Genomic DNA, 25,494 nt, shown 5'->3' with positions numbered 1-25,494 from the left:
GCAGGGTCAAGCGATCCGAATAATGTCAGACACTGCAATGATAATGGCTTGCATCAGTCACCAGGAAGGCACCAAGAGCCAGCAAGTGTTGCAGGAAATAGTCCAGCTCTTGGAATGGGTGGAAGTACATCTTCAGGAAATCTCCACCTCGCTCATTGCGGAAAAATACAATGTAAGAGCCGTTTTTTCAGTAGCCACAGTCTGGATCCAGGAGAATGGGAATTGTCAGACGAAGCATTCCAGCTCATAGTGGGCTGCTAGGGCCTATCGTTTATAGACTTGCTGGCTACATCAGTCAAGGTAAAGGTTCCTCCCCTTTTTCTGTCGCAGGGGATATCTGAAGTCCTTGGGCTTTGACACTCTTGAGCAGAAGTGACTGGAAGATGAGCTTCGGTATGCTCTTTCCCCTGCCCATGTTAGGTAGAGGGATTGGAAGATTGAAGGACACATGGCACTGGTGCATCTTGTGCTTCCAGATTTGCCCAGGAGGCTGTGGTATGCAGATTTGCAGAGGATCCTGGTGAACTCTTTTTTTTTTTTTATTACCGATCCACAGGGACCTGCTAGACAGCGACCTATTCTTCGTGTGGGTCCATCTCAATTTTGTCTTTCAGTCTGGTCCTTGAAAGGGCTCTGTTGCTGAAGCGTGGAATCTCCACTGCTGTGATTTCCACCTTGATTCAAGCGCAAAACTTTTCCCCCTCCATAGATTGTTTGGGTTTGGAGAGTATTTGAGGCTTGGTGTGTGGAATGAGTTGTGCTTCCTTGTTTGGTTAAGATCCTGCTCATTTTGGAATTCTTACAGGATTTGATGCTTAAGGTCTTGGCCCTTAAATTCTTGATGGTACAGTTGATAGCTCTTGTCTGTTTTCAAGGGTTAGATGAACGGTGGACTCTTGTTAGCCTATCCGGATGTGTTATGATTCCTGCCCGCGGAGCGACTCTCCACGAGCAGGCCTCCCTACCTACTCACCACCAGGCTGCCGGGACCACCTTCTTGCGGCATGCACCGCCAACTGTCTTCGCGGCCTAGTGCCGCCACCCACACTGCAGCCACCGCTACCGACTCCTCTTCTAGTGGCAGGAGCCGCCGTCGGGATCCCCTGCTTCAGCGGCAGAGAGCCGCAGCCTTTACTTCTCTTCGCGGCCTAATACTGCCACCATCTTGTCTCCACGGCATGGAGCCGCAACACCATTGCTGGGGTCCTCACCGAACGTCAGGAATCTGTCCCAGCTGTTGCCTGCTCCTCTGCCATCTTCATCTGGCCCTCCATGCAGCCTGGAGGCCACTCCCGATGCCAGTTTGCTTCTGCGCAGCTGGTCGCTGCTGTCCGAGATCCTGCTCCTCCCCTGGTCGTCTTAGGCGCCGGAGGACGCCTCTTCAGTGTATTTAAAGGGCCAGTAGCAGGAAGTGCTCCTGGCCCTACCGGAACCCAGCTGATCATTATTTTCTGCTTAAGCTCTATTTAAGGGCCCTGCCTGCCTTTATCCAGGGCCTTTGGATTGGGCTTCACAGTTGTCTGTGTCCTCATTGCCTGTCCAGGTCCCCTGTGGTCTCCTTTGCTATGATGGCTTCGTGTTCTTCTTGTTCCTGATCCTGATGTTCCTGGTCTCCTCGTCTTGATGCTCCTGACATCCTGGTCTCATTCCTCCTTGGAGCCCCTTCGTCCATATTCCAGATGTTTCCACGTTCCTGATGTCCAATGTCCTTGGTTCCTGATGTTACTTCCTGATGCCTAGTCTTCATCTCTGCTTCTAGAACCCCTGGTTCCTCAATGACATCCTTTCCTAGCGTGCTCATGGTATATTGGCTGTCTTCTCGTCCGCAGCTCAAGTCTCCAGAGGGTCATCCTTGCCCGAAGCCAAGTCTTGTCTTGGTCCTGTTTCCTGTTTGAAGCCAAGCCCCGTCTTGGTCCTCCGACTTGACTCTCGTTCCGGCCCTTGGATGTTCTTGGGGCTGCTCCGTCCATGCCTAAGACTCTGACTGAACCTGTTCCGCTTCTGTGTGGTCCGCGACCAGTCCTGTGGGTCCGCCCTGTGTAGGGCGCGCCTTGGTACAGGCTTCTACTGAATCTTCGCTATGTTACCAGCTTCATCTTCCACGTATCCGTCTGGAGTCTGCCTCACACTCAAGCGTGGTCCGCGACCAGTCCTGTTGGTCTGCCCTGTGGTGGGCTGTGTAGGGCGTGCTGCGTCACAGCCTCAACCTAGTACTTGACTTTGATCCTGTACCTTGTTCCTGAATCCTCGTCTTCAGTACCTTGTTCCTGAATCCTCGTCTTCAGTACCTTTGTCTTCACCTGAGTCCATGTCTTGCCAAGCCTTCGTCTGCCCTCGTCCTCTGCCTGGCCTGCCGCCTATTACCGTTCCCAGCGGCAGGTCCGAAAGGGCTAGGAACGGTCGGAGGACTGTTCTCAACATTGTGTTGTTGGTCATCCTGGGGCGTGCAGGTCTGGTAGATGTTCAGCCTTGCTTAGCTCCACCTGTGCTTGCATCAGCTCTCCTCCTGCAGTGTGTCTTCAGGCTCCTCCCTGAGTCGTGCCGTGGCCCAAGGGCTCACAACACCCGTTCTAGAAACGACCGCGCCTCCGCTTTCGTAACAGTATCTGAAGGCCATGTTCGTAACAGATGTGGCCCGGTTTTGTAGGAGGTGAGGCTTGTTTGTCCTCCCTTGCAGTTGCTGGTGCCCTCATGGAGCCTTAATCTGGTTCTAGAATTTTGGAAAATTTCCACTTTTTAGCCACCATGTAGCCTCTCCTTGAGGTTTAATTCTTAAAGACTGTGCTTCTTGTGGTGAATTGTTCTGTGTCTTGGGTCCGAGCTGTGGGCTGTTTCTTGCTGGGAACCATTCCTGTGGGTGACTCCAGAGGTGGTCCAGCTTCCGACTGCTCCGTCCTTTTTTTTTTTTTGCTGAAAGTGGCCTCGGGTTTTTATTTGAACCAATCAATTTCCCTGCCAAAGCTGGACAGGGAGAGAGATGTGGATGAATATCGTCTGATGCAGTTTGTGGTTCTATGATCCTCCTGAGTGGCTGCATTTCCGGGGATAACTGGTAAGTGTAAGTTTTAATCCCTAGATTAGTGATATTACCCTCTTTGTCTGAGCTGTGTTTCCTGTTCACTGAATACTTGAGTGTTGTTAGTTTGTCCACAGTTGACTTTTGCAGAGAATACTGGTGGGATGATGTCAGTGCTGGGGTATAGATATACCATGATGTCAGCTTTGCTCCATCTCCATGTGCTGGTAGAGGTGCATAACCCACTGGTCGTGAATTAACTTGTCTTTACTAAAGAAAAATAAATTATCAGGTAAGAAGTAATTTTTCAATATTTCATAAAAATCCGCTTTAGATGGTGATATAAAAATCCTGAATTCCTGCAACATTTTCAGATCCATGTAGCCTCTGTTTCTATTAATTTATCATCCACAAACTATAATCTTTGGTGAAAATTCCTGTTCCTCAGATGATAGAAGGTGCAAATTCAGTGACACATTTTGTGTTGCTCAGGGGGTACAAGGCAGGGATTTGGTGACATGCTCTGCATTGCTCAGGTGGTAGATGGTGAGGTTTCAGGGAGGTGCTCTGTGTTGTACAAGGCATAGGATAGAAACTGGCTCCTTTTCAGTGTATTGTGTTTTCTTCCACAGACTGAATCATCCTAATGTGGTGGCTGCCCGGGATGTTCCTGATGGAATGCAGAAGCTTGCACTGAATGATCTACCGCTCTTGGCCATGGAATATTGTGAAGGGGGAGATCTTCGCAAGGTAGGAATTCATTCATGAGACATGGCTGATTCATATCTGGTAGAGGAGGGTTGGAGGAAGAAACTTCTGAAAGGCAAGAATCAATTCAGATTAGAGCTAATTTCTGTGTGATGGAAGCGGATATATGAAAAGTAAGAATCCCTGTGAGACTTGGGCTAGATCTTCAGCAGATACAGGTGCAGCTTGTAAGGTGAGGCTAAGTCATGCCTCATCAGGAATGTCAGCCCTTTATAAAATAAGGATTTACTCACAGGAGAAGACTGATTCTTGTGCAGTGAGGGTGGGGGCAGGAGAAATCTTTTATGCATGTGTAAGGTTGTTTGAGTGTAAGTGTGTGAGGCTTTCAGTGTGTATGTGTATATGCACAGGTGAGGTTGGTGGTGTGTTTGGCTATTTGTGTGTGCAAGTGAGGCTGTTAATATATATGTGTGAGACTGTGGTGTCAGTTTTCAATAGGCTAGTTGCAAAGTACGCAGATGCTTTTAATGTGTACTTGGTGCCAACCGTCAAAATAAAATGACCTGGGTAATTTCTCCCTGAAAGCTAGCTAGTGCAAATGCACATACACTGTTTACGCATGTAAATGTTTTAACTTTGTTTTATCATGTAGTTTTAATTTTTGTCTTTTAAACATATTTTTATAATTATGTATGTTTTATTGTGAGCCACTTAGGGTCATTGATATTAGTGGAAAATAAATATTAGTATAATATAACTTCCCTGTACATACCCAGATCAGTCCAGACTCCTGGGTTTTGCCTCCCCGCCAGCAGATGGAGACAGAGAAAGTTTCACTGACATTGTACATAACCCAGTGAGTCACCTGCACTCTTCAAGTATTTCTTTGTCTCCAGCAGGTGGTAGATGGTGTAAAACCAGCAGACTGAAAAGAGAGAAAAAAAAAGATTAAAAGACAAGAAAATATCTGGATTTTCCCAAAGGGTTGCGAAGTCCTGGTGGGGCCTTCCTCCATGGTTTGAGGCGGACAAGCAGGGGATTGGTGACTCTTCTGATAGCTCGGTCCAGAGGTCCGTGGGGTGGATATCTAGTAGTACAGATCCCTCATCCCCCCACAAGACAGCTGTAGAACCTGCTGGCAGTTTTGCACTGCAAGTCCAGTGGAGCAGGGAAGTATCCCTTTTATATGGTTTGTCCTGGGTAAAGTTGCTAAAGTTTGGAGATGGGAGATGGATATAGTCAGTGGTCTAGCTCTTTTCTGATTTGCCATGCAGCCTGCGCTCCTGGAACTGGAACCTCTGCACCAAAGTATTGGCTTCTATGTATGTTTATTTGATCTGAGAGAGTAAAAAGAAAAGAGAACAAGGAAGTAGTTGGAGGAATTTGTGCAGCATCAGGGTTCCAGGGGGGGAGCTACCTTAGCAGCTCAGGGAGCTCCAGTGATGGGGTTTTTGAGCAGCTTCTCTGCCTGCGGAGGAGACAGAGTATGGCTCTGTGGCACTGAGAGACTGTTCCCCTGCTTGCTGTTGAGGTGCTGGTGGTGCCACAGGTGAAGGGGAGGAACAGAGTGTGCATGCGGCAAAAGCAGCATGGTGTTCAGGAGTCTGCGTCAAGCATGGCTGCAACAGTAGAATGAGCCTTGTGGGTGATAGGGTCTAGCACTAAGGCTTTCCCCGTCAGCGTGGAAACGGCAGCCATTTTCGATTCCCTAGCAGCATTGGTGGGAGAGGTAGGAGAATCCCCTCCTCAAATATTGCCATTGGTTCTCTGTCCTACGGAGGTGCAGAGAGGCACTTGCACTGAGGAAGAGTCTCCTACCGGTTTTAATTTGCTTATGCGCAAAGCTTGTTTAGAGGAACAAGCAATAGCACATTTTTTCTCTCAGCCCCAGTCTCTATGGATTCTCAGCCAGTCAAGAGGCCTGAGCCTTTGAGAAGCTCTTCAGGCCTTCGATGATTTTCAGTGCTGGATGTTGAATGGATCCAGGCCTAAATGCGCTGAAGATGCAGGCAGGTTTTGCTTTTCCTGTGTACGTAAGCGTGTGCTCGCATTCTCACCACATAGCAGTTGTATGCACGAGGGCCTGTGTGCATAAAGCCATGGCCTTGATTTGCGTGTGTACATCTGCAACCTAGGCTTGAGCGTGTATTTGCGTAGGTACTTGTGCGCGTAAGGCCGCAACCTAGACAGTGCATATTAGCACGGGTACTTGTGCGTGTATGACCATGGCCTTTATGAACACATATCTTCGCGTGTACAACTGCGACCTAGTCTTGAGCTCGTATTTGTGCGCATCATGGAGGGGTGTGCGCATATGCCCAAATGGCATTGGCATGCGCACAGGAGTCTGCCTAGAGCCGAAGTTCAGGAGAGATAGGCGACGGGGACAAACAAGTCCAAGTACCTTGCTATCTGTGAAGCTTGCTTCTTGATAGCAATTCAGTCCTCATTCTCTCTCCATTTGTGTAAGCGCTGTTTAGATGCTCAAAGCGATTTGACCACTACAACTTTTGCCCATGTTTGGACATCCCCTTGGCCTATGATGTCTCTGAAGGGGAGTGGAGTGAGAGGCGAGGCAACGGTCAGTTCTCCTCCTCCCTTGTTCCTGATGGCAGTAGCTTTCCCGAGAGAAAAAGGTTGGAGAGAACAAGGTTGGTTCTATGGGCTCCAGTAAAGATACATCCTCCTTCCCAGGGTGGAATGTCTCCAGGGCCTGCAGACCTTTCTGCAATGGAGCCCAGCGAAGGTGAAGCAACCTACAAGTAGAGATTGCATGCTCGGGCCTCCCATTTGTCAGTCATGGCAGGCAAATGATGCAGGCAGGCTGTCCCTGATAATGTTCAAGAAGATTTGGATCATGGGACATTGAAGGCAGAAATTGCATATGATTGAGAGCTGCTTCGGACTCTGCTCTGATTTGTTTTCTTTTTTCACAGAGATGTGTTGTTGAGTTTGTTGGCTCAGATCTTGAACACTCTCGGCGTGGCCAGAGATCAATTTTAAGTTAAGCGTCCTGTTCTTTCCTCTTGTATCCAATTAAAGAAATATTGGATGTAAAGAAAGTTAATGCGGCTTTCAAGGTTCCCTGTTTCCACATGGAAACTCTGAGGTCCGTCATAGCGGCGGTGCACAAGGAATAGTTCTTAACATCTCTTGCCTTGACAAAGTCATATCTGTACATAGCCATCAGGCCGGAGCACCAGAGATTCCTGAGGTTCATGGTCCTAAGGGAACATTTTTTGTTTTGAGCCCTTCCCTTCAGCTGGCAACGGCTCCACGTACCTTCACCAAGGTGATGATGGTGGGTGGTGGCCACATTGCAAAAAGAAGGTGTGTTGGTGTATCCATGTCTGGATGACTGGCTCATTTGTGTAAAATCAGAGGACCTCTGTCAACAATCAGTACAAAAGGTACCGATGCACTTGAAGCGTCTAGGATGGGTGGTGAACCTAGCAATGAGCCATTTAGTCCTCTTTCAAACTTTTAGTATCTGGGAGCTCAATTTGATACGCTGGCAGAGAGAGTGATTCTCACGGAGAGAGATTGCTGAAATTGCATTCAGATTAGGCTTCTTTAGAGCTTTTGGTGCCCAGGGTCTGGGACCATTTACATCAACATTGGAATTAATGCATTGGGCATTTTGCACATATGCGGCTTCTGCAGGAGGGCTCTTCTCTCCTATTGGAATCCATTATTGGAAGAGTTTCATCTTCCTTTTCCATTAGAGGAGGAAGCCAGGGACAGTCTTTCGTGGGGGCTTACATCCACCAATCTCGAACATGGTGTGGAATTGGAGGTTCCAAATTGAGTAATAGTCACCATCGATGGAAGTCTCTCTGGATGGAGGGCGGTGTGGCAAGATCAGTTGGCACAGGGCCAGTGGTTGAAACAAGAAGCCCCATGGTCTATCAATTGGTTAGAGACGAAAGTGGTGCATTTCACGTTGTTTAGCTGTCTGCCAAGGTCTCTCCGCCATCCAGTATGGATCCTATCGGACAATGCAACGACAGTGGCCTGCATCAACCATCAAGGTGAAACCAAGAATCAGGCAGTGTCTCGAGAGGCGAGTGTTGATTCTCTGGGCAGAGCAGCATTTGGAATGGCTGGCAGAGTCTCACATTGCTGGCGTGAACAATGTGCAGGCGGATTTTCTCATTCAGAGAAAGTTAGACCCTGAGAAATGGAAGCTGTTGGAGGCAGCTATGTGTCTCATTCACGGAAGACTAAGGCGTAGTGGTTTTACAGCCATTGAACAGAACATGGTACGGAAGGAGTCGGAGCTCTGGTGCTGCCATGGACTGGAGGGATTCTTCTTTGTCTTTCCTCCGTGACCCTTGGTGGACAAGGGATTACAGCAGATAGAGAAACACCCGGGTAACATGATCCTAATAGTTCCTCAGTGGCCACATCGACCATGTTTCTCAGATCTGATCAACATGACCATAGATGGGCCCCTGAGGTTTGGACATTGGTCGACTCTTTTCCACCAGGGTCCAATATTTTCAGGTCTGACGACTCACTTGTCTTGCAGCTTCGCTTCTGAGAGAAGATGAATGAGATGGAGGGGATATTCCGAAGTGGTTATTTCCACCTTATTGCAGGCTAGGTGACCACCTACATCCTTGATGTTTGTGCAAATTTGGAGGATCTTCGAGTCCTGGTCTGCTGTTGATGGTGTGCAGCCTCAGCTTGTTCAGGCTATGATGTCGCATATTTTGGCTTTTCTACAGAAAAGGTTCTGGTCAAGAGTTTGGCCTTTAACTCTGAGAGTCCAGGTAGTAATTGGATTATCTCCGGGGTAAGGTGCAAGGGTATCCTTTGTCCGTACATCCGGATGTTATATGGTTCCTTCAGGGAGCTAAGAACTTGTGTCTTCAGGTGTGGAACATTTGTCCGTCTTGGAATCTGAACCTGGTTCTTAGAGGATTGTGTGAGGCTCTGTTTGAACCACTAAAGAGAGCAGGACAAACAGTGGTGATCGGTAATCAGGGATTCTTTATTGGTGTTAGCCCGACTCTGGCCGAGTTTCGCTCTCGCAGGAGCTGCCTCAGGGGCTACTACAAGAACAAGTGGTTTTCTTGGTGGCTATTTGTTCAGCCAGGAGAATTTTGGAGCTCTAAGTGTTGTCGTGTCGAGATCCCTTCCTACAGTTGTCAAATTCGGGGGTATCTTTTTGTATGGTGTCTTCTTTTCTGCCTGAGGTAGTCTTGATGTTCCATCTTAGTTAAGACAGTGGAGCTTCCAGCTTTTCTGGATTTGGATTCCTCTACGCCTCACAAGGGGGAGCTTAGGCTCTTAGATCGGAGGCGCGTTTTTGAGGTATCTAAAGGTCACTTATGATTTCTGTAGATTCTATCACCTCTTTGTACTGTGGAGTGGTCCAGAGGAGAGAAGTAAGGCGTCTTAAGGCTACAATTGTGCAGTGGCTGAAGGAAGCGATCAAGTCAACTTACATTTCTAAAGGACTCCCACTGCCGGGGGTTTAGGGGCGCACTTGATGCGTTCTCAGGCAACTTCCTGTACTGAATCACAACAGGTGTGTCTGCATGAAATTTGCAGGGCGGCTAATGGGAAATTGTTGCACACTTTTGCTAGGTATTGTTTGGATGTCGGGGCTCTGGCTTCCATGTGCTTTGGTGAGAGTGTTCTATGAGCAGAACTTTCCAGGTCCCTCCTGAGTTAAGGGGAGCCTAGGTGTATCTCAGGAGTCTGGACTGATCTGGATATGTACAGGGAAAGGAAAATTGGTTCTTACTGTTAATTTTCATTCCTGTAGTACCACAGATCAGTCCAGAGACCTGCCCATTTACTGGGGAGGGGGAAGAGTCTGTCGCTTGTACTGTTGCTTTGTATATAGTATGGAGTTGTTGGAGGTTTTCAGTGCTGATCGCTTATGTTAAATTTGGAAAACAAGTTTTCCATTGTCTTTTTGGGCAACTTCACCTTCTTCCGGCTCTTTGGAGGAGAAGAAGTTTGCTTAGAAATGTATGGTTGTTGCTGTCATCTTGGCTTGGGAACAGGTCAATACTGAGGGACTGCAGGTGGCACACTGAGTTATGTACAGTGTCAGTGAAACTTTCTCTGTCTCTGTCTGCTTGCAGGGAGGCAAAACCCAGGAGTCTGGACTGATCTATGGTACTACAGAAACAAAAATTAGCAGGTAAGAAACAATTTTCCTATACTCCCTCAACATCCAGGGACATGCCTTCTTTTAACTCGGCTAGGAGCACAGGCGCTGTGAAATTGCATGCATACTTTTGCTGGATGGGGAAGGAGAGTTTTCAGATGGCCAGTTTCACAGATAGATGGCTTTAAAAACAGATGTGTCCTTATACCAGGATTTGGGCACATCTGTTGGAACTGGAATCTCACCGGATATTCCTGTGACAGGACTAGATAATGACCTGTTTTTTTTTTTTTTGTGTTTTTTTTAATATCTATCAGCAGGAAACTGCCACTTGTAGGTTTTGAAGTTTGCCTTATTTTTGTAAACTTTTGTAAAACCGGACATGTTGCTAAGACTATGGAGCTCTTTATTCCAAAAGATATGATAAAGCAATCCTTTGGAAAGCAGATCTGTGTTGTAATGTAACCAGATAAACTTCTGAAAAAGATTTTCTTTAAAGTCATTCCAAAGTACTTGAGCAATCTGTGTGACCTTTTCTCTTCTCATGTGGGAAGAAATGGAAATTTTGAACTCTTGCATTTCAGTATCTAAACCAATTTGAGAATTGCTGTGGTTTACGAGAAAGCGCCATCCTCACCCTGCTCTCCGATATTGGTAAGTGGAGCATTAGAACTGAGTCTTGTTGGTAGCTTTTGGTGTCTTGGAATGGCTTTTGCCCATTGGATGACATTTTAGTTTTCTTTGTGTTTCAGCATCCGCTCTCAGGTACCTTCATGAAAATCGAATAATTCACCGGGATTTGAAACCAGAAAACATAGTTTTGCAGCAAGGACAACAAAGGGTAAGTTGTTCATTTGCTGCTGCCATGTGAAAGGGTAGAGGTATGAGCTAGGGGAACTGCTGCTTTTTTAATTCAGTTTTGGAGTCGCTGCTGTGGTGTCAGTAAACTTCACGTTCAAATGAAAAAGCATACAAGTGGTAGATAGACTGACTGGGGTTTTTGGTTTTTTTTTTTTGACCCAGCAATTTCTTTGTGCCACTTTTGGCCTTCAGCTCAATTGAAACCAAAGCTGGGATCCCAAGTCCTTCATTTGCAACTACCTAGGGATGTTTCCCCTATTTTATATTTCTAGCCTCCCAACCACCCCACCTCCAACACACTCAGTCTAGTAATTGCAGTAACAGTCTTTCTGCTGGGGGCCGTACATGAGGACTTCTCCTGGAACCCTGTAATCATGGAGTCCAACCACTAGGTGTCACCATTGTGCAATGACTATTACTCCCACCTGCAGCATCCTCAGACAACCTAGGGATAATAAAAATTTGTTGCTTTTTTAAAAATTTATATTATGCTTTTCATGACATTTGAAAGAGAATTACATTCAGATACTGTAGGGTATTTCCCTATCCCCAGAGAGCTTAACAATTTAAGGGGGTTATTTTCCAAGCCGCGATAGGCCCTTATCGCGTGTGTTAGGGCCTTATCACGGCGGTAAGATTTAAATTAGCGGGAGGGGAGTAGTCGGGGCATAGTTAGGGAGGGAATTATGGTAATCAGTGGCACCACTGCCAGCGTTAATGTTTCGAACATTATCACCGGCAGTAGCGCGGGGAATAGCACCGCCTTTTATGGTGGCGCTATGCCCGTGATAGCCTGCAGCTGGCCGCACCGCAGCAGGTGAAACCGTATTGCCGTGGTGCGGCCGGCTGCAGGCTATTGCCTGACCGCCCCCTGCTTTGCCCCCCCTGTAGCACAGGGTTCATCATTCCGCACGGAATGATGAATCCTGGCCTAAGTTTGTACCTGAGTTCCCTGTACATACCCCGATCAGTCCAGATTCCTGGGGTTTTGCCTCCCCTTCAGCAGATGGAGACAGAGAAGTTTCAAACAAACAACTCTGGCATATATATCAAGGTGCCACCCACAGTCCCTGTCTTTCTCTGTCTCCAGCAGATAGCGGAGGTGCAAAACCCACAGTCTCTTCTGATTACAAAAAAAAAAAGGAAAAAGAAACTTTGGAGTCAGGATTTTAGGTTTAGCAAATTAGAGGATTGTGTTCCTTTAATTTTCTGTAGGTAAAAAAAAAAGAAAAAAAAAGAAAGGAAAAGAACAATAGCTCATAGACAGAAGGTCTGTCAGTCTACCAGGGGATTGCCAGGTCCTGAGGGGACCATCCCCCCTGGTCGAGGCAGTTGCTGCTAAGGATAGAGGGCCCTGTACCAGTTTGGAAGCAGCTCTGGGTGATATCGGGGAGCTCGGCTCACTCACCCCAGCAGGAGCTGTTCCAGAACCAGGGACAGAGATTGGGCAAGTTTGAACTTAAAAAAACCCCAAAAAACAACAAAAAAATAACCATTTTCTTTCATTACCGCGCCGACTCTCCTGTACCTTTGTGTTTTTCCCGCCGAGCTGCGCCGCCATTTTTGCCGGGTTTTCGCCGCGTTTGTTAACTCTGATTTTTGCCAGAATGAGCATGTCCCGGGGTTCTTCCTGCTGCACAAAGACCTCTGTTCTGACTGCTTGCAGGGAGGCGAAGGACCCTCCGTTTTGCCTCGGCAGGGTCGGATTCGAGCCCCACTGTCTGCCACATGGCTGCGGATGAGTTGCACAGGATCAGCTGAGCCGTTCCCGCTGAGCACGGGAATGGTGGCCAATTTGGGATCGCTTCAGGCAGCCGCGCAGAACGTGGTGGGGGAGGGGATTTTACCCCCTTCGCTCTCCCCGCAGCAAACGCCTTCTGGGGGGGGGGGTGCTCCCACAGGTTCAGCCTCTTAGTCGAGGATAGCCCTGAGGGGGCTACTGATTCTTCTTCGAACTCTGCTTTTTCTTCGCAGTTCGTGTTACTGCTGCACAAGGCTTTTAAAGCCAAGAAGGCAGGGAGAAAACAGGCTGCGGAGAAGATTTTGTTGCAATCCCGGCACCAAAAGTCGTGGAAGCGCTCTAGGGCCAGACGGGGGTCTGAGCCGCTTAACAGCAAGCTGCCTTTGCGATGTGGGCCAGCTGAGACGGACTCGGACTCCACTTCTCAGGAGGATCCAGATCCCCAGTCCAAGTCCCGGGGGGGGGGGGGGGGGGGGGGGGGGTGAGACGGGGACACAGATCTGCAGCAAGACTTAAACCGGGGGTCTCATGTGATGGAAGGCGACAATCCGAAGGTGGTTCCCCTCTTTAAGAAAGAGGAGTTGAATCCTCTTATTCCGGCCATTCTTGGGGAGTTAGGCTTGGAAGCCCCGCCGGCGGAGTCTCGACTGGGAGCTTATGGATCCAGTACGGTTTCATTCCCTTTTCATTTTTCGGCAATGGATCTGCTGTTTAGAGAATGGGACACCCCAGACTTGGGGATGAAGGGTTAGCAAAGTGATGGACAAGCTATATCCTCTGCCGGAGGAGGCATTGGATCTGCTGAGGGTCCCTAAGGTAGATGCAGCGGTGTCTGCAGTCACCAAGACCACTATCCCAGTCATAGGGGCGACGGCCCTCAAGGACCTGCAGGACCGGAAGTTGGAGCTTTAGCTCAAGAAACGTTTTGAAGTATCAGCGCTGGGGATACGAGCAGCAATGTGCAGTAATTTTGCTCTGCGTGCAGGTCTTTGTTGGGCCCAGCAGCTTCAGGCCAATGCCGGTCTCTCGGAGGGTGAGGCTTTCCAGGCAGGTCGTCTGGAAGTGGTTATTGCTTACAGCGCAGATGCTCAATATGATCTGTAACGGACATCTGCTAGGTCCATGGTCTCAGCGATTTCCGCACGTAGGCTTTTGTGGCTGCGGAACTAGGCAACGGATGTCTCGTCCAAGGCCCAGCTCGGCTTGGTTCCCTTTAAAGGCAAATTGCTCTTTGGCAAAGATTTGGAAGACATGATCCAATCTTTGGGGGAGAACAAAGTTCATAAGCTGCCAGAGGACAGACCTAGATCGAGAGGCTCCTTTACGGCTCGGTCTCGTTTTCGGGGTAATAGGAGACCCCGACTGGCGCGTTCGTCCGGGTCGTCCTTTCGCCCAGGTTCGAGCAGACAACAGTTGTGGTCTCAGTCCTTTCGAGGCAGACAGTTCAGTAGACCCGGTAACCCCCAGTCAGCTGCGGGAGCCAAGTCTTCGCAATGAGATACGGCCGGTCTATTCCTTGGTAACAGTAGTGGGGGCCAGACTATTGCTCTTCTTCGAGGAATGGACCAAGCTGACGTCTGATCAGTGGGTCCTTACCATGATAAGTCAAGATTACGCTTTAGATTTTGTACGGTGCCCTCGGGACAAGTTCCTGATCTCTCCATGCACGTACCGAGAGACGCGAGAGACGGTACAAGGCATGCTACAATGCCTCCTGGACTTGGGAGCTATAACGCCAGTTCCGTCTGTGGAACAACGGAACGGCCACTACTCCATTTACTTCATAGTACCCAAAAAGGAAGGTACTTTTCGACCAATCTTAGATCTAAAAAGAGTCAACAGATGCATTCGGGTACCATGATTCCGCATGGAAACTCTTCGGTCAGTCATCTCCTCGGTTCGGCAAGGAGAGTTCCTCTCTTCTCTGGATCTCACAGAGGCCTATCTCCATATCGCCATCAGGTCAGCTCACCAGAAGTTCCTCAGGTTCTGCACACTGGGCAGTCACTACCAGTTCTGGGCTCTGCCTTTCAGTCTCGCCACTGCCCCTAGGACTTTCACCAAGGTAATGGTGGTGGTAGCGGCGCAACTCCAGAGGGAAGGCTTGTTGATACATCCCTATCTGGACAATTGGCTGATTTGGGTGAAATCCGAGGTTCTGTGTCAGTCAGTCAGCTATCCGCAGGGTGCTACAACTTTTGAGATTGCTCGGCTGGGGGTGGTCAACCTGGCCAGGAGTTGGCTAACACCTTCTCAGTCCTTGGAATTTCTGGGAGCCCTATTCGACACAGAACAGGGGAAAGTGTTTCTCACGACAGAACATGTGGTGAAGCTGCAGGATCAGGTGAGGGACTTGTTGTCCATTCGGGTTCCCAGGGTGAGTGTTGCGTCCGTCGTTCTCAGACGGCTTCGACCTCTGTGCCTCACCTTTCTTCCTGCTCTTTCCTCTAGCCTTGGGAAGATGGCTACCGCTGTGTCTTCATGCCACTCTCTCCGGCGTCCTCGGAACGGCAATGGCAAGGCTATCCACCATGTTTCTCCTGAAGGCCTCCTAGGGTGCGCGCGCGCACATCACCCACGTTTTTATCCACGTCATGGCGGGATCCTTGGGGGAGTCCCCCTCGAGTGACGTCACGCCATCTAGGTATTTAGCCTGCCCTTCATTTGCTAACAACTCAAGTTAGCAAGGATTGGAATGCCTCCGGTCTAAGCTACTCTGCCGCTTCCGTGCTGCCGCTGGAAGCTCTCTCTGCCCTTCGGGTTTATTCATCTAACCTGGGTATCCGCTCCTCAGGGGCCCTTTGCTTTCTTTCAGGTTCCTATCTGGATACCGAGTACTCACTCCTCGAGGGCCTGTTCTCCCTGCCATGGTACCTGCAATCCAACTACTTCTGCCTGTCGGATCTCCATCTATACAGCTACCAACTTGGTGAGTAATCTAACTTCTGTCAGTCTGTCTCATCTATAGCTCAGCACTGGGAATCTGCATCTGGAACTCCCTATACTACTGTGTGCTGCTAACATCTACCTTGTGGGACGGGTCTCCTCTGCCGAGGGCCCCTGGACTGCTACTACTGGATCACCTCACTACTGCTACCTCTGGTGGTATCATTCAGCTGTATAATAAAGACAAATCTTCTGTGTTTGCGTGTCTTGAGTGTAGCCTAGTACTGCGGTTCCTCACGGGGCTCCTCCCCGTGGGAGTGGTCATCACCGCAGTACCCAAGAATCCACTCCAACACCTCAAAAACCATAACAGAGAGATTACTTGAAGGTCCTGGGATCCATGACGTCAACCCTGGAGTTGGTCCCCTGGGCCTTTGCCCATATGCGTCTGTTACAATCAGCATTGCTGTCCCGCTGGAATCCTGTTTCAGAACAATTTCACATGCTGCTTCCTCTTACGGACTCTGCGAGGTGCAGTCTTGACTGGTGGCTTGTCTCGGAACATCTGGAGCGCGGAGTTCCTCTGGTGATGCCCGACTGGACAGTCGTCACCACAGATGCTAGTCTCTCTGGATGGGGGAGCAGTTTGTCTGGGGAAGTCGGTGCAGGGGCAGTGGTCCACAGAAGAATTTCAGTGGTCAATCAACCGGTTGGAGACCAGTGCAGTGGCCCTAGCCTTACAAGCTTTCCTCCCACTTCTTCAGGGGAAGTCGGTCAGAGTCTTATCCGACAATGCAACCATGGTGGCCTACATACATAAATCACCAAGGGGGAACCAAGAGTCGACCGGTGGCACTGGAGGCGCAACAGTTGATGACCTGGGCGGAACAGCACCTTGTCAGCATTGCGGCATCTCACATTGCCGGGGTAGACAACGTGCAGGCAGACTTCCTCGGTTGTCACCATCTAGATCCCGGGGAATGGGAGTTGTTTGACGAGGTTTCAACTAATCTGCGACATGTGGGGCACGCCTTGCATGGATCTGATGGCCACATTCAAGAATACCAAGTCTCCATGCTTCTACAGTCGTCACAGGGAGACAGGCGTCGAAGGCGTCGATGCCCTGGTTCTTCCCTGGCCAGCAAACATCTTACTGTACGTGTTTCCTCCATAGCCTCTGATAGGCAAGGTGATCCGGAGGATAGAGCTCCATCTGGCAGAGATGATCCTAGTGGCTCCGGAGTGGCTGAGACGTCCTTGGTTTGCAGATCTGCTCAATCTGACTTCTGCGGAGCCTCTGCAGTTTTGGGAGTCTGCAGCTCTTCTTCATCAGGTACCCATCTGTTTGGAAGAAATGGATCACTTCTGTCTAGCGGCATGGCTTTTGAAAGGCAGGCAGTTAAAGAACAAAAGGTTATTCTGACGCGGTAGTGGCTACGTTGTTGAGGTAGCGCAAACCATCTACTTCTCTGGCTTATGTCAGAGTCTGGAAAGTTTTTGAGGCCTGGTGTATGGATCGCGCAGTAATTCCTATGCGAGCGTCAGTATCAGACGTTCTGTGTTTTCTTCAAGCCGGCCTTTCTAAAGGTCTCTCCTGTAGTTCACTCGAGTACAGGTTGCGGCGCTTGGTTGTCTTCGAGGGTAAGATCCAGGGGGCAGCGTTGGCATTACATCCAGATGTTGCTCATTTTCTTCGAGGAGAAAAGCACTTATGGCCGCCACTACACTACCCGTGTCCTTCCTGGATCCTCAATTTGGTCCTTTCGGCTTTATGTGTTCTGCCTTTTGAGCCTTCAGCGGACAACGCTGAAGGATCTCACGCTGAAAGTAGTGTTCTTGGTAGCGATTTCTTCGGCACGTCGTGTGTCGGAGTTACAGGCGTTGTCATGCAGAGAACCTTTTTTGTGGTTTTCGGATTCACCTGTTTCCTTGCGGACGGTTCCTTCCTTTCTTCCAAAGGTAGTGTTGTCTTCATTTGAATCAGTCGATCGATCTCCCCTCCTTTTCAGATTTGGACCGATCAGATCCTATTGCTAAAGATGTCCGCAGGGCTCTGCTGTGATATCTGGAGGTTACGAATCCTTTCTGTGTATCAGACCATCTCTTTGTCTTGTGGAGTGGTCCAAAGCGAGGTAATATGGCCTCAAAAACTACAATAGCTCGTTGGCTGAAGGAAGCTATTGGTTCTGCGTATTTACTATGTGGTAAGACAGTACCGGTGGGACTTCGTGCCCACTCTACACGGTCACAAGCTGCTTCATGGGCGGAATGTCATCAAGTTTCACCACAGGAAATTTGCAGGGCGGCTACTTAGAAGTCTGTACACACTTTAGCGAGGCATTACAGATTGGATGTTTGAGCTCTGGATTCCGGGGGCTTTGGAGAAGGAGTGCTCCGAGCAGGCCTCTCCTGCTCCCACCCTAGGTAAGTTAGCTCTGGTACATCCCAGGTGTCTGGACTGATCCGGATATGTACAGGGAAAGGAAAATTAGTTCTTACCTGATAATTTTCGTTCCTGTAGTACCACGGATCAGTCCAGAGCCCCGCCCGCTGCTGTGTACACAAAAGTAACGGAGAGTCTGCTCGCGCAATGCTTTTCTTGATATTAGTATTGCATTTTCTTAATCGCTTGTTCTCATGGTTCAGCGGGTCCTGTTCCCTGTTGGGGGTTTGACTTAGTCTTATTACATTGGGGAAGGTAGTTAAAGGTAGTTAGCTGTTTATAGTTGGTTATTGTTCCATTCTGCTTTGACATTGAGTAAGACTGTGGGTGGCACCTTGGTATATATGCCAGGGTTGTTTGTTTAAAACTTCTCTATCTCCATCTGCTGGAGGGGAGGCAAAACCCCAGGTGTGTGGACTGATCTGTGGTTTTAGGAACGAAAATTCAGGTAAGAACTAATTTTCCTATAATGCAGGGTGAAGTGACTTGCCCAAGGTCATAAGGAATATCAGCAGGACATTCACCCTGGCTTTCTCCAGAAAATCCAAAACGAGACCTTCTGCAAGGAAGTGCACAACACTGCCACTGAGCCACTGGACCGGCCCCTGAAAATGGATTGATTGAAATGTTTTTTTGCTGGAAGTTTAATCTTCCTGTTTCTTAGCGTCCGGTCAGATGAATCCAGAATAAGTGGGTTATGCACCTCTACCAGCAGATGGAGACGGAGCAAACTGACATCACAGTATATATACCCCTGCAGTGACATCAGCCTGCCAGCATTCTCCATCTCCAGCAGATGGTGGATGGGCATCTCCCTACTGGGGATTGTTTCGATTAAAAAAAAAAAAAAGGAGAAATAAGGAAAATAAGTTTGCCCCCAGTCTCCTGCGGTGATACCAAAAGGTCCCTCCCCCCAGTTGAGAATTCCTAAGGTGATTTCTCTGGTTCCTCAGATGAGTGCCTTGGTCCAGTTGATGGTTTTTCAGCTGGCATGGACTTAACTGTTAAGCAGCTGAAAGGCAGCAGGTACAGGAAGCCGAGTGTGGTAGTGACAGCAAATGCCCTCTTCCCCCACAGCTGGAGACTGTCTCTGAACTCAGCCAGATAAGGTTGAACTCAAGTAAGTTTAAAAAAAACAACCAACAAAAAACAAAGACAGAGGAGGAGGTTTTTGCTGTAGGGCTTCCTCCTTCCCCCAGTCTCCGTGCTCTGCATGCCGTTCCGACATTCGTCCTGCTCCGTGGGAGGTCGAGGGACATGGGCAGCCTGGCAGGTTGAGCAGCCTCTGTAGGCTAGGCCCTGCTCTGAGGCTTTAACACTGTGTGCCACGTGGTGGGCCTCAACGGCGTTTTGCATACTTTCTTTAGGCTGCCCTCTACAGGATTGTCGGTTCAGTGTGTGCGTCTGGCTGTGCATCCAAGTTGTGCATCCAATTTTTGGATGCTTAGGCAGGCCTAGTAGTCTGTGCATCCAACTAAAATGACGCCTTAAGTGGTCGTCCGCTTACCTGTGCGCACAAGTTGAGTTTTGCTGTGCACTTAATTTTTTATGGCACCTATCCTAGGGATGCGTAAGTCTTGGATGCCTATTCATTGGGATGCCTAGGTGTCATTGCCTAGAATTTTTTGATTCCTAAAAAATAAAAAAGCTAGACACATGCTTCCAGCCGCCGCTCAGTGCACTGCCGGTCTAATAGTACCTATATCTAAGAAACCTAAGCGCTTTTCTCTTTGCACTGCCTCCCATATTCAGGCATTTCAACCAGGAGTGCTTGCTGACTTGTGCCAGCGTTGTTTGGAGGCTCAGGGAGAATTATCTTCCTCTGTTTTCACTAAGTTCTTCCCAGCTGGATGTAGGTCTGGGTAAAGACTTTTCAGGAGGGGTGCCTGATTTTGGAACTCCCCTAACCTGGTTCCGCAGGGGAAGACATCTCTGTGAGTATGCCTCAGGTACCTCTTGGTCTGGATATTTCCTCTTTTCATGAATAGAATTTTTCCAGGGATTGCAGTCCTCTGCCCCGTCCAATGCTTCCAGGGCAGAGCTCCAGGTGCAGACCTTGCCTGGACCTACTGGTAAGGGGCAGGGTACTCCTAGAGCAGCAGCAGGGCTACCCAATAGCGATCCAGATGGCACGGATAATGATGCCGATCCTGACTCTCTTGAGGATGGTGAAATTCCTCTAGGATTAGAACCGTATAGGACTATGTTATGGTTCTTCCATAGAGATGAGCTGTCAGCCCTGATTTCACAGACCTTGAAAATACTTGGGAGTACCTGGGGCAGATTCCATGTCTGAGCAAAAGAAAAATCCCATTTTGGTTTTACTGTGTGAAGTCTTTTGTTTTGTCCCTGTGATGGAGGCCATTCAAAAATTGATTGATCTTGAGTGGGCACCCCAGAGGCTAATTTCAAAGGAGGTTGGTTTTGGAAGGTCTCTACCCTCTGGATCCAATGGCCAGAGAGCATTTACATTTTCTGAAGGGGATACACTTGTATGTGCAGTCTTCAAGCGGACGACTATCCCTGTAGAGGGAGGAGTGGCCTTGAAGGATGTACACGATAGGAGGATTGAAACTATCCTTAAACATGCTTTGAAGCAGTGGCAGTGAATGTTGTAAATAGCTTCTTGTTGTTCCCTGGTGGCTCGCTCTTGTTTACTTCTCTCTCAAGAAGTTGACCCTGGGGTGAATTCCAGGGCAGTTATGGAACCAGTGGCAGTCTTCTTGGAAGATGCAGGCTGCGATTTGGTCCGCATCTGAGCCAGAGGAGTGGCTTCGGTAATAGCGGCCAGGCATCAGTAATGGCTGAGAAATTGTTTGGCCGATGTGGCCTCCAAGGTTAACCTCATGAAATTGCCCTTTAAAGGCTTGCTCTTGTTTGAGAATGAGTTGAAGAAACTGGCCAGTAAGTGGGATGAATCACCAGCTACTCGATTTACTGGAGGATAAGAAGCAGACACCACGCTCCTTTAGCATGAGAGGTCATGCTAGAGGATCCAAGCATTTTTGACCCTATAGACTCTACCTTTAGATAGGTCTCAGTCCTTTCGTCTCAGACAGCCCAGAAGGGGCACAGGCTCGGGTGGTGGATCCTTCCAAGCCTTCAAATGAAGGTTTGCCGACCCACCCCCGGGAACAAGAGATAGGGGGACACCTCTCTCACTTCTATCAGAGGTGGGTCGAGATCACATTGGATCAATGGGTCCTGGAGGTGAAACGAGAAGGATACTTGCTGGAGTTTCACAGTATTCCTCTGGATGTGTTCATGGTCTCTCCAGCCACTTTCCCGCAGAAGAAGCAGGCAGTGGGAGGATACATTAGCAAGGCTCCTCAGTCTGAGGGTTGTGATTCTGGTACCCACAACTCAAGAAAATACAGTTCGATATTCAGTCTATTTCATTGTGCCCAAGAAAGAGGGATCCTTTCGTCCCATCTTGGATCTCAAAGGTGTCAATTTCATCTGTAGGTGACGCAATTTCACATGGAGACCTTGAGCTCGGTGATAATGGCCGTACACTTAGGGGAATTTCTGACTTCTTTGGACCTGTCCGAAGCGTGTCTTCACATTCCCATTTGACTAGAGCATCAATGTTTTCTGCAGTTCACAGTTCTGGAACGCCATTATCGGTTTCAGGCACTGCCTTTTGGTCTGGCCACTGCATCCAGGACCTTGTCCAAGGTAATGGTGGTAGTTGTGGCAGAACTGAGAGGATGGGATCCTAGTACATCCGTATTTGGATGACTGGCTGATTTGAGCCAAGGTGCTGGAAGAGAGCTGCCTGGTGCCCCGCAAGGTGATCTCCCTGTTGAGGAGCTCAGCTGGGTGATGAACCTGGCCAAGAGCAGTCTTCAGCCTGCTCAATCATTGGAATACCTTGGGGTTTGGTTTGACATGAAGCAGGGCAATGTTTTTGTGCTGGAGGCTCGTATTCAGAAGTTGATGGCACAGCTACGTCTATTGATGAACACTCTGTACCTGACTAGATGGTCCTATCTGCAGGAACTTGGTTTAATGGCGGCACCCTTGGAAGTGGTACTATGGGCAAGAGCGCATATGCATAAGAACATAAGAAAATGCCATACTGGGTCAGACCAAGGGTCCATCAAGCCCAGCATCCTGTTTCCAACAGGATGCCATTTTGATTACTGGCAGCCGACAGCCCTTTGCCCTTACTATGTCACAGGGGCTACCGCCACCATTGGTCGATCCCAGTGACATAGTAAGGGCAAAGGGCCATCGGCTCCATTTTGACTACTGGCAGCCGACAGGCCAAGTCCAGGAGATCGCTCCCGGACCCCCGCTGGACCACCAGGGACTTTTGGCGGGTCTTGGGGGGGCGTCAGGAGAGAAGGGGGTTGTAATAATTAATTTGGTAGGTCTTGGGGGGGGTCAGGAGGGTGGGGGGTTGTAGTTAGTATGGCTCTCACGGAATTACATTTTAAAATATGTGGCGTTCATGGCTCTCAGCCAAAAAGGTTCCCGACCCCTGCCCTAAGCTGTGAAACTTCAAAGAATATAAATTTCTTCTGCTGTATTACAATTTCGCATTTACAGGGAAATTTTAAAAGCATGTTCAGAGACTTTAGTTTCTCAGGCTTTCTATTTTGCTTTTATCTGCATGTTTCTGTTTCTAATTTGTGGTCTCTTATTTCTATCAGGCCAGTACAGTAAAGTCCGCGGGAGAGCGGCCGAACGCCCGCTCTCCAGGCGCCCGCACCGGCCCCTCGCCGGTGTGCGTGATTCTGTATTTAAATTAGGCCCGGCGGTAAAAACGGGCAAAAGGAGGCGCTAGTGACACTAGTGCGTCCCTAGCACCTCCTTTTTGACAGGAGCGGCAGCTGTCAGCAGGTTTGACAGCCGACGATCAATTTTGCAGGCGGCGGTTCTTGAGCCCACTGACAGCCACGGGCTCGGAAACTGGACGCCGACAAAATTGAGCATCCGGTTTTGCCTCATAAATCTGCTTCACATTTTTGAAGGGGTTAATAAACATATGGATAAAGGTGAACCGGTAGATGTAGTATACTTGGATTTTCAGAAGGCGTTTGACAAAATTCCTCATGAGATGCTTCTAGGAAAAGTAAAAAGTCATGGGATAGGTGGCGATGTCCTTTCGTGGATTACAAACTGGCTAAAAGACAGGAAACAGAGAGTAGGATTAAATGGGCAATTTTCTCAGTGGAAGGAAGTGGACAGTGGAGTGCCTCAGGGATCTGTATTGGGGACTCTTACTTTTCAATATATTTATAAATGATCTGGAAAGAAATACGACGAGTGAGATAATCAAATTTGCAGATGACACAAAATTGTTCAGAGTAGTTAAATCACAAGCAGATTGTGATAAATTGCAGGAAGACCTTGTGAGACTGGAAAATTGGGCATCCAAATGGCAGATGAAATTTAATGTGGATAAGTGCAAGGTGATGCATATAGGGAAAAATAACCCATGATATAATTACACAATGTTGGGTTCCATATTAGGTGCTACAACCCAAGAAAGAGATCTAGGTGTCATAGTGGATAACACATTGAAATCGTCAGTACAGTGTGCTGCGGCAGTCAAAAAAGCAAACAGAATGTTGGGAATTATTAGAAAGGGAATGGTGAATAAAACAGAAAATGTCATAATGCCTCTGTATCGCTCCATGGTGAGACCGCACCTTGAATACTGTGTACAATTCTGATCGCCGCATCTCAAAAAAGATATAATTGCGATGGAGAAGGTACAGAGAAGGGCTACCAAAATGATAAGTGGAATGGAACAACTCCCCTATGAGGAAAGACTAAAGAGGTTAGGACTTTTCAGCTTGGAGAAGAGACGACTGAGGGGGATATGATAGAGGTGTTTAAAATCATGAGAGGTCTAGAACGGGTAGATGTGAATCGGTTATTTACTCTTTCGGATAGTAGAAAGACTATGGGGCACTCCATGAAGTTAGCATGGGGCACATTTAAAACTAATCGGAGAAAGTTCTTTTTTACTCAACGCACAATTAAACTCTGGAATTTGTTGCCAGAGGATGTGGTTAGTGCAGTTAGTATAGCTGTGTTTACAAAAGGATTGGATAAGTTCTTGGAGGAGAAGTCCATTACCTGCTATTAAGTTCACTTAGAGAATAGCCACTGCCATTAGCAATGGTAACATGGAATAGACTTAGTTTTTGGGTACTTGCCAGGTTCTTGTGCCCTGGATTGGCCACTGTTGGAAACAGGATGCTGGGCTTGATGGACCCTTGGTCTGACCCAGTATGGCATTTTCTTATGTTCTTGTGATATTCAGCGGCACAGCTATGCCGCTGAATATCCATGCCTAAATAGCTACTTAGCTGGATAAGATATATCCAGCTAATTTAGACCAGCTCTATGGCTTGTCTAACTTAAGAACATAAGAAATTGCCATACTGAGTCAGCCCAAGGGTCCATCAAGCCCAGCATCCTGTTTCTAACAGTGGCCAATCCAGGCTACAAGTACCTGGCAAGTACCCAAACACTAAGTAGATCCCATGCTACTGATGCCAGTAATAGCAGTGCCTATTCTCTAAGTCAACTTGATTAATAGCAGTTAATGAACTTATCCAAACCTTTTTTTAAACCCAGCTACACTAACTGCACTAACCACATCCTCTGGCAACAAATTTCAGAACTTAATTAGGTGTTGAGTGAAAGAATTTTCACCAGTTTTAAATGTGCTACCTTCATAGTGTGTACCCTAGTTCTTCTACAGAGTGGCCCATGGAAAAGTAGCCTGCCTGCATGGCACTGGTATTGGAGGCAGCTACTTTTCCATGGGCCACACTGTATTATCCGAAAGAGTAAATAAACGATTCCCATATACCTGTTCTAGATATCTCAGGATCTTAAAGACCTCTATCATATCCCCCCTCAGCTGTCTCATCTCCAAGCTGAACAGCCCTAACTTCTTAGTCTTTACTTTCCTTTCTGCTGCAGCACACTGAGCCGATGATTTCAATATAATCATCCACTATGATGCCTAGATATTTTTCCTGGGTGGTAGCTCCTATTATGGAACCTAACATTGTGTAACTATAGCTTGGATTATTTTTCCCTATATGCATCACCTTGTACTGTTTTTTTTAAATTTAGATTTGTATTCTGCTTTTCACATTTTTTTTTTTCTTTCAGCGCTTTAAAGTGGATTACATTCAGGTACTGTAGGTATTTTCCTATCCCCAGAGGGCTTACAATCTAAGTTTGTACCTGAGGTAATGGAGGGTAAAGTGACTTGCCCAAGGTCACAAGGAGCGACAAGCAGGACTTAAACCCTGGTCTCCTGGTTCATAGCCCACTACTCTAACCACTAGGCTACTCCTCCACTCCTTGAACTTGTCCACATTAAATTTCATCTGCCATTTGAATGTCCAGTCTTCCAGTCTCACAAGGTCTTCCTGCAATTTATCACAATCCGCTTGTGATTTAACTACTCTGAACAATTTTGTATCATCTGCAAATTTGATAACCTCACTCGTCGTATTCCTTTTGAGATCATTTATAAATATATTGAAAAGCACCCGTCCAAGTACAGATCCCTGAGTCACTCCACTGTTTACCCTTTTCCAATGAGAAAATTGACCATTTAATTCTACTCTCTGTTTCCTGTCTTTGAACCAGTTTGTAATCCACAAAAAGTAACCACCTCTTATTCCATGACTTTTTAGTTTTCTTAGAAGCCTTTGTCAAATGCCTTCTGAAAA

At 48.0% G+C, this 25,494-nt stretch overlaps 1 protein-coding gene across 1 annotated transcript in view; it reads left to right on the top strand.

Moving 5' to 3' along the window:
• IKBKB (inhibitor of nuclear factor kappa B kinase subunit beta) overlaps positions 1-25,494 on the top strand; it is an 89,357-nt gene that overhangs the window by 9,731 nt on the left and 54,132 nt on the right. The window contains exons 4-6 of the mRNA XM_029603705.1: positions 3,649-3,766; positions 10,436-10,505; positions 10,604-10,692. Of these exons, the coding sequence (XP_029459565.1) occupies positions 3,649-3,766; positions 10,436-10,505; positions 10,604-10,692 (277 nt within the window). The remainder of the gene's footprint in view (positions 1-3,648; positions 3,767-10,435; positions 10,506-10,603; positions 10,693-25,494) is intronic.

This window comes from Rhinatrema bivittatum, chromosome 5, assembly GCF_901001135.1.
Source record: "Rhinatrema bivittatum chromosome 5, aRhiBiv1.1, whole genome shotgun sequence".
NCBI classification, from domain to species: domain Eukaryota; kingdom Metazoa; phylum Chordata; class Amphibia; order Gymnophiona; family Rhinatrematidae; genus Rhinatrema; species Rhinatrema bivittatum.
Note: the sequence above shows the minus strand (reverse complement) of the source record. Positions and strands in the feature narration are given on the sequence as shown.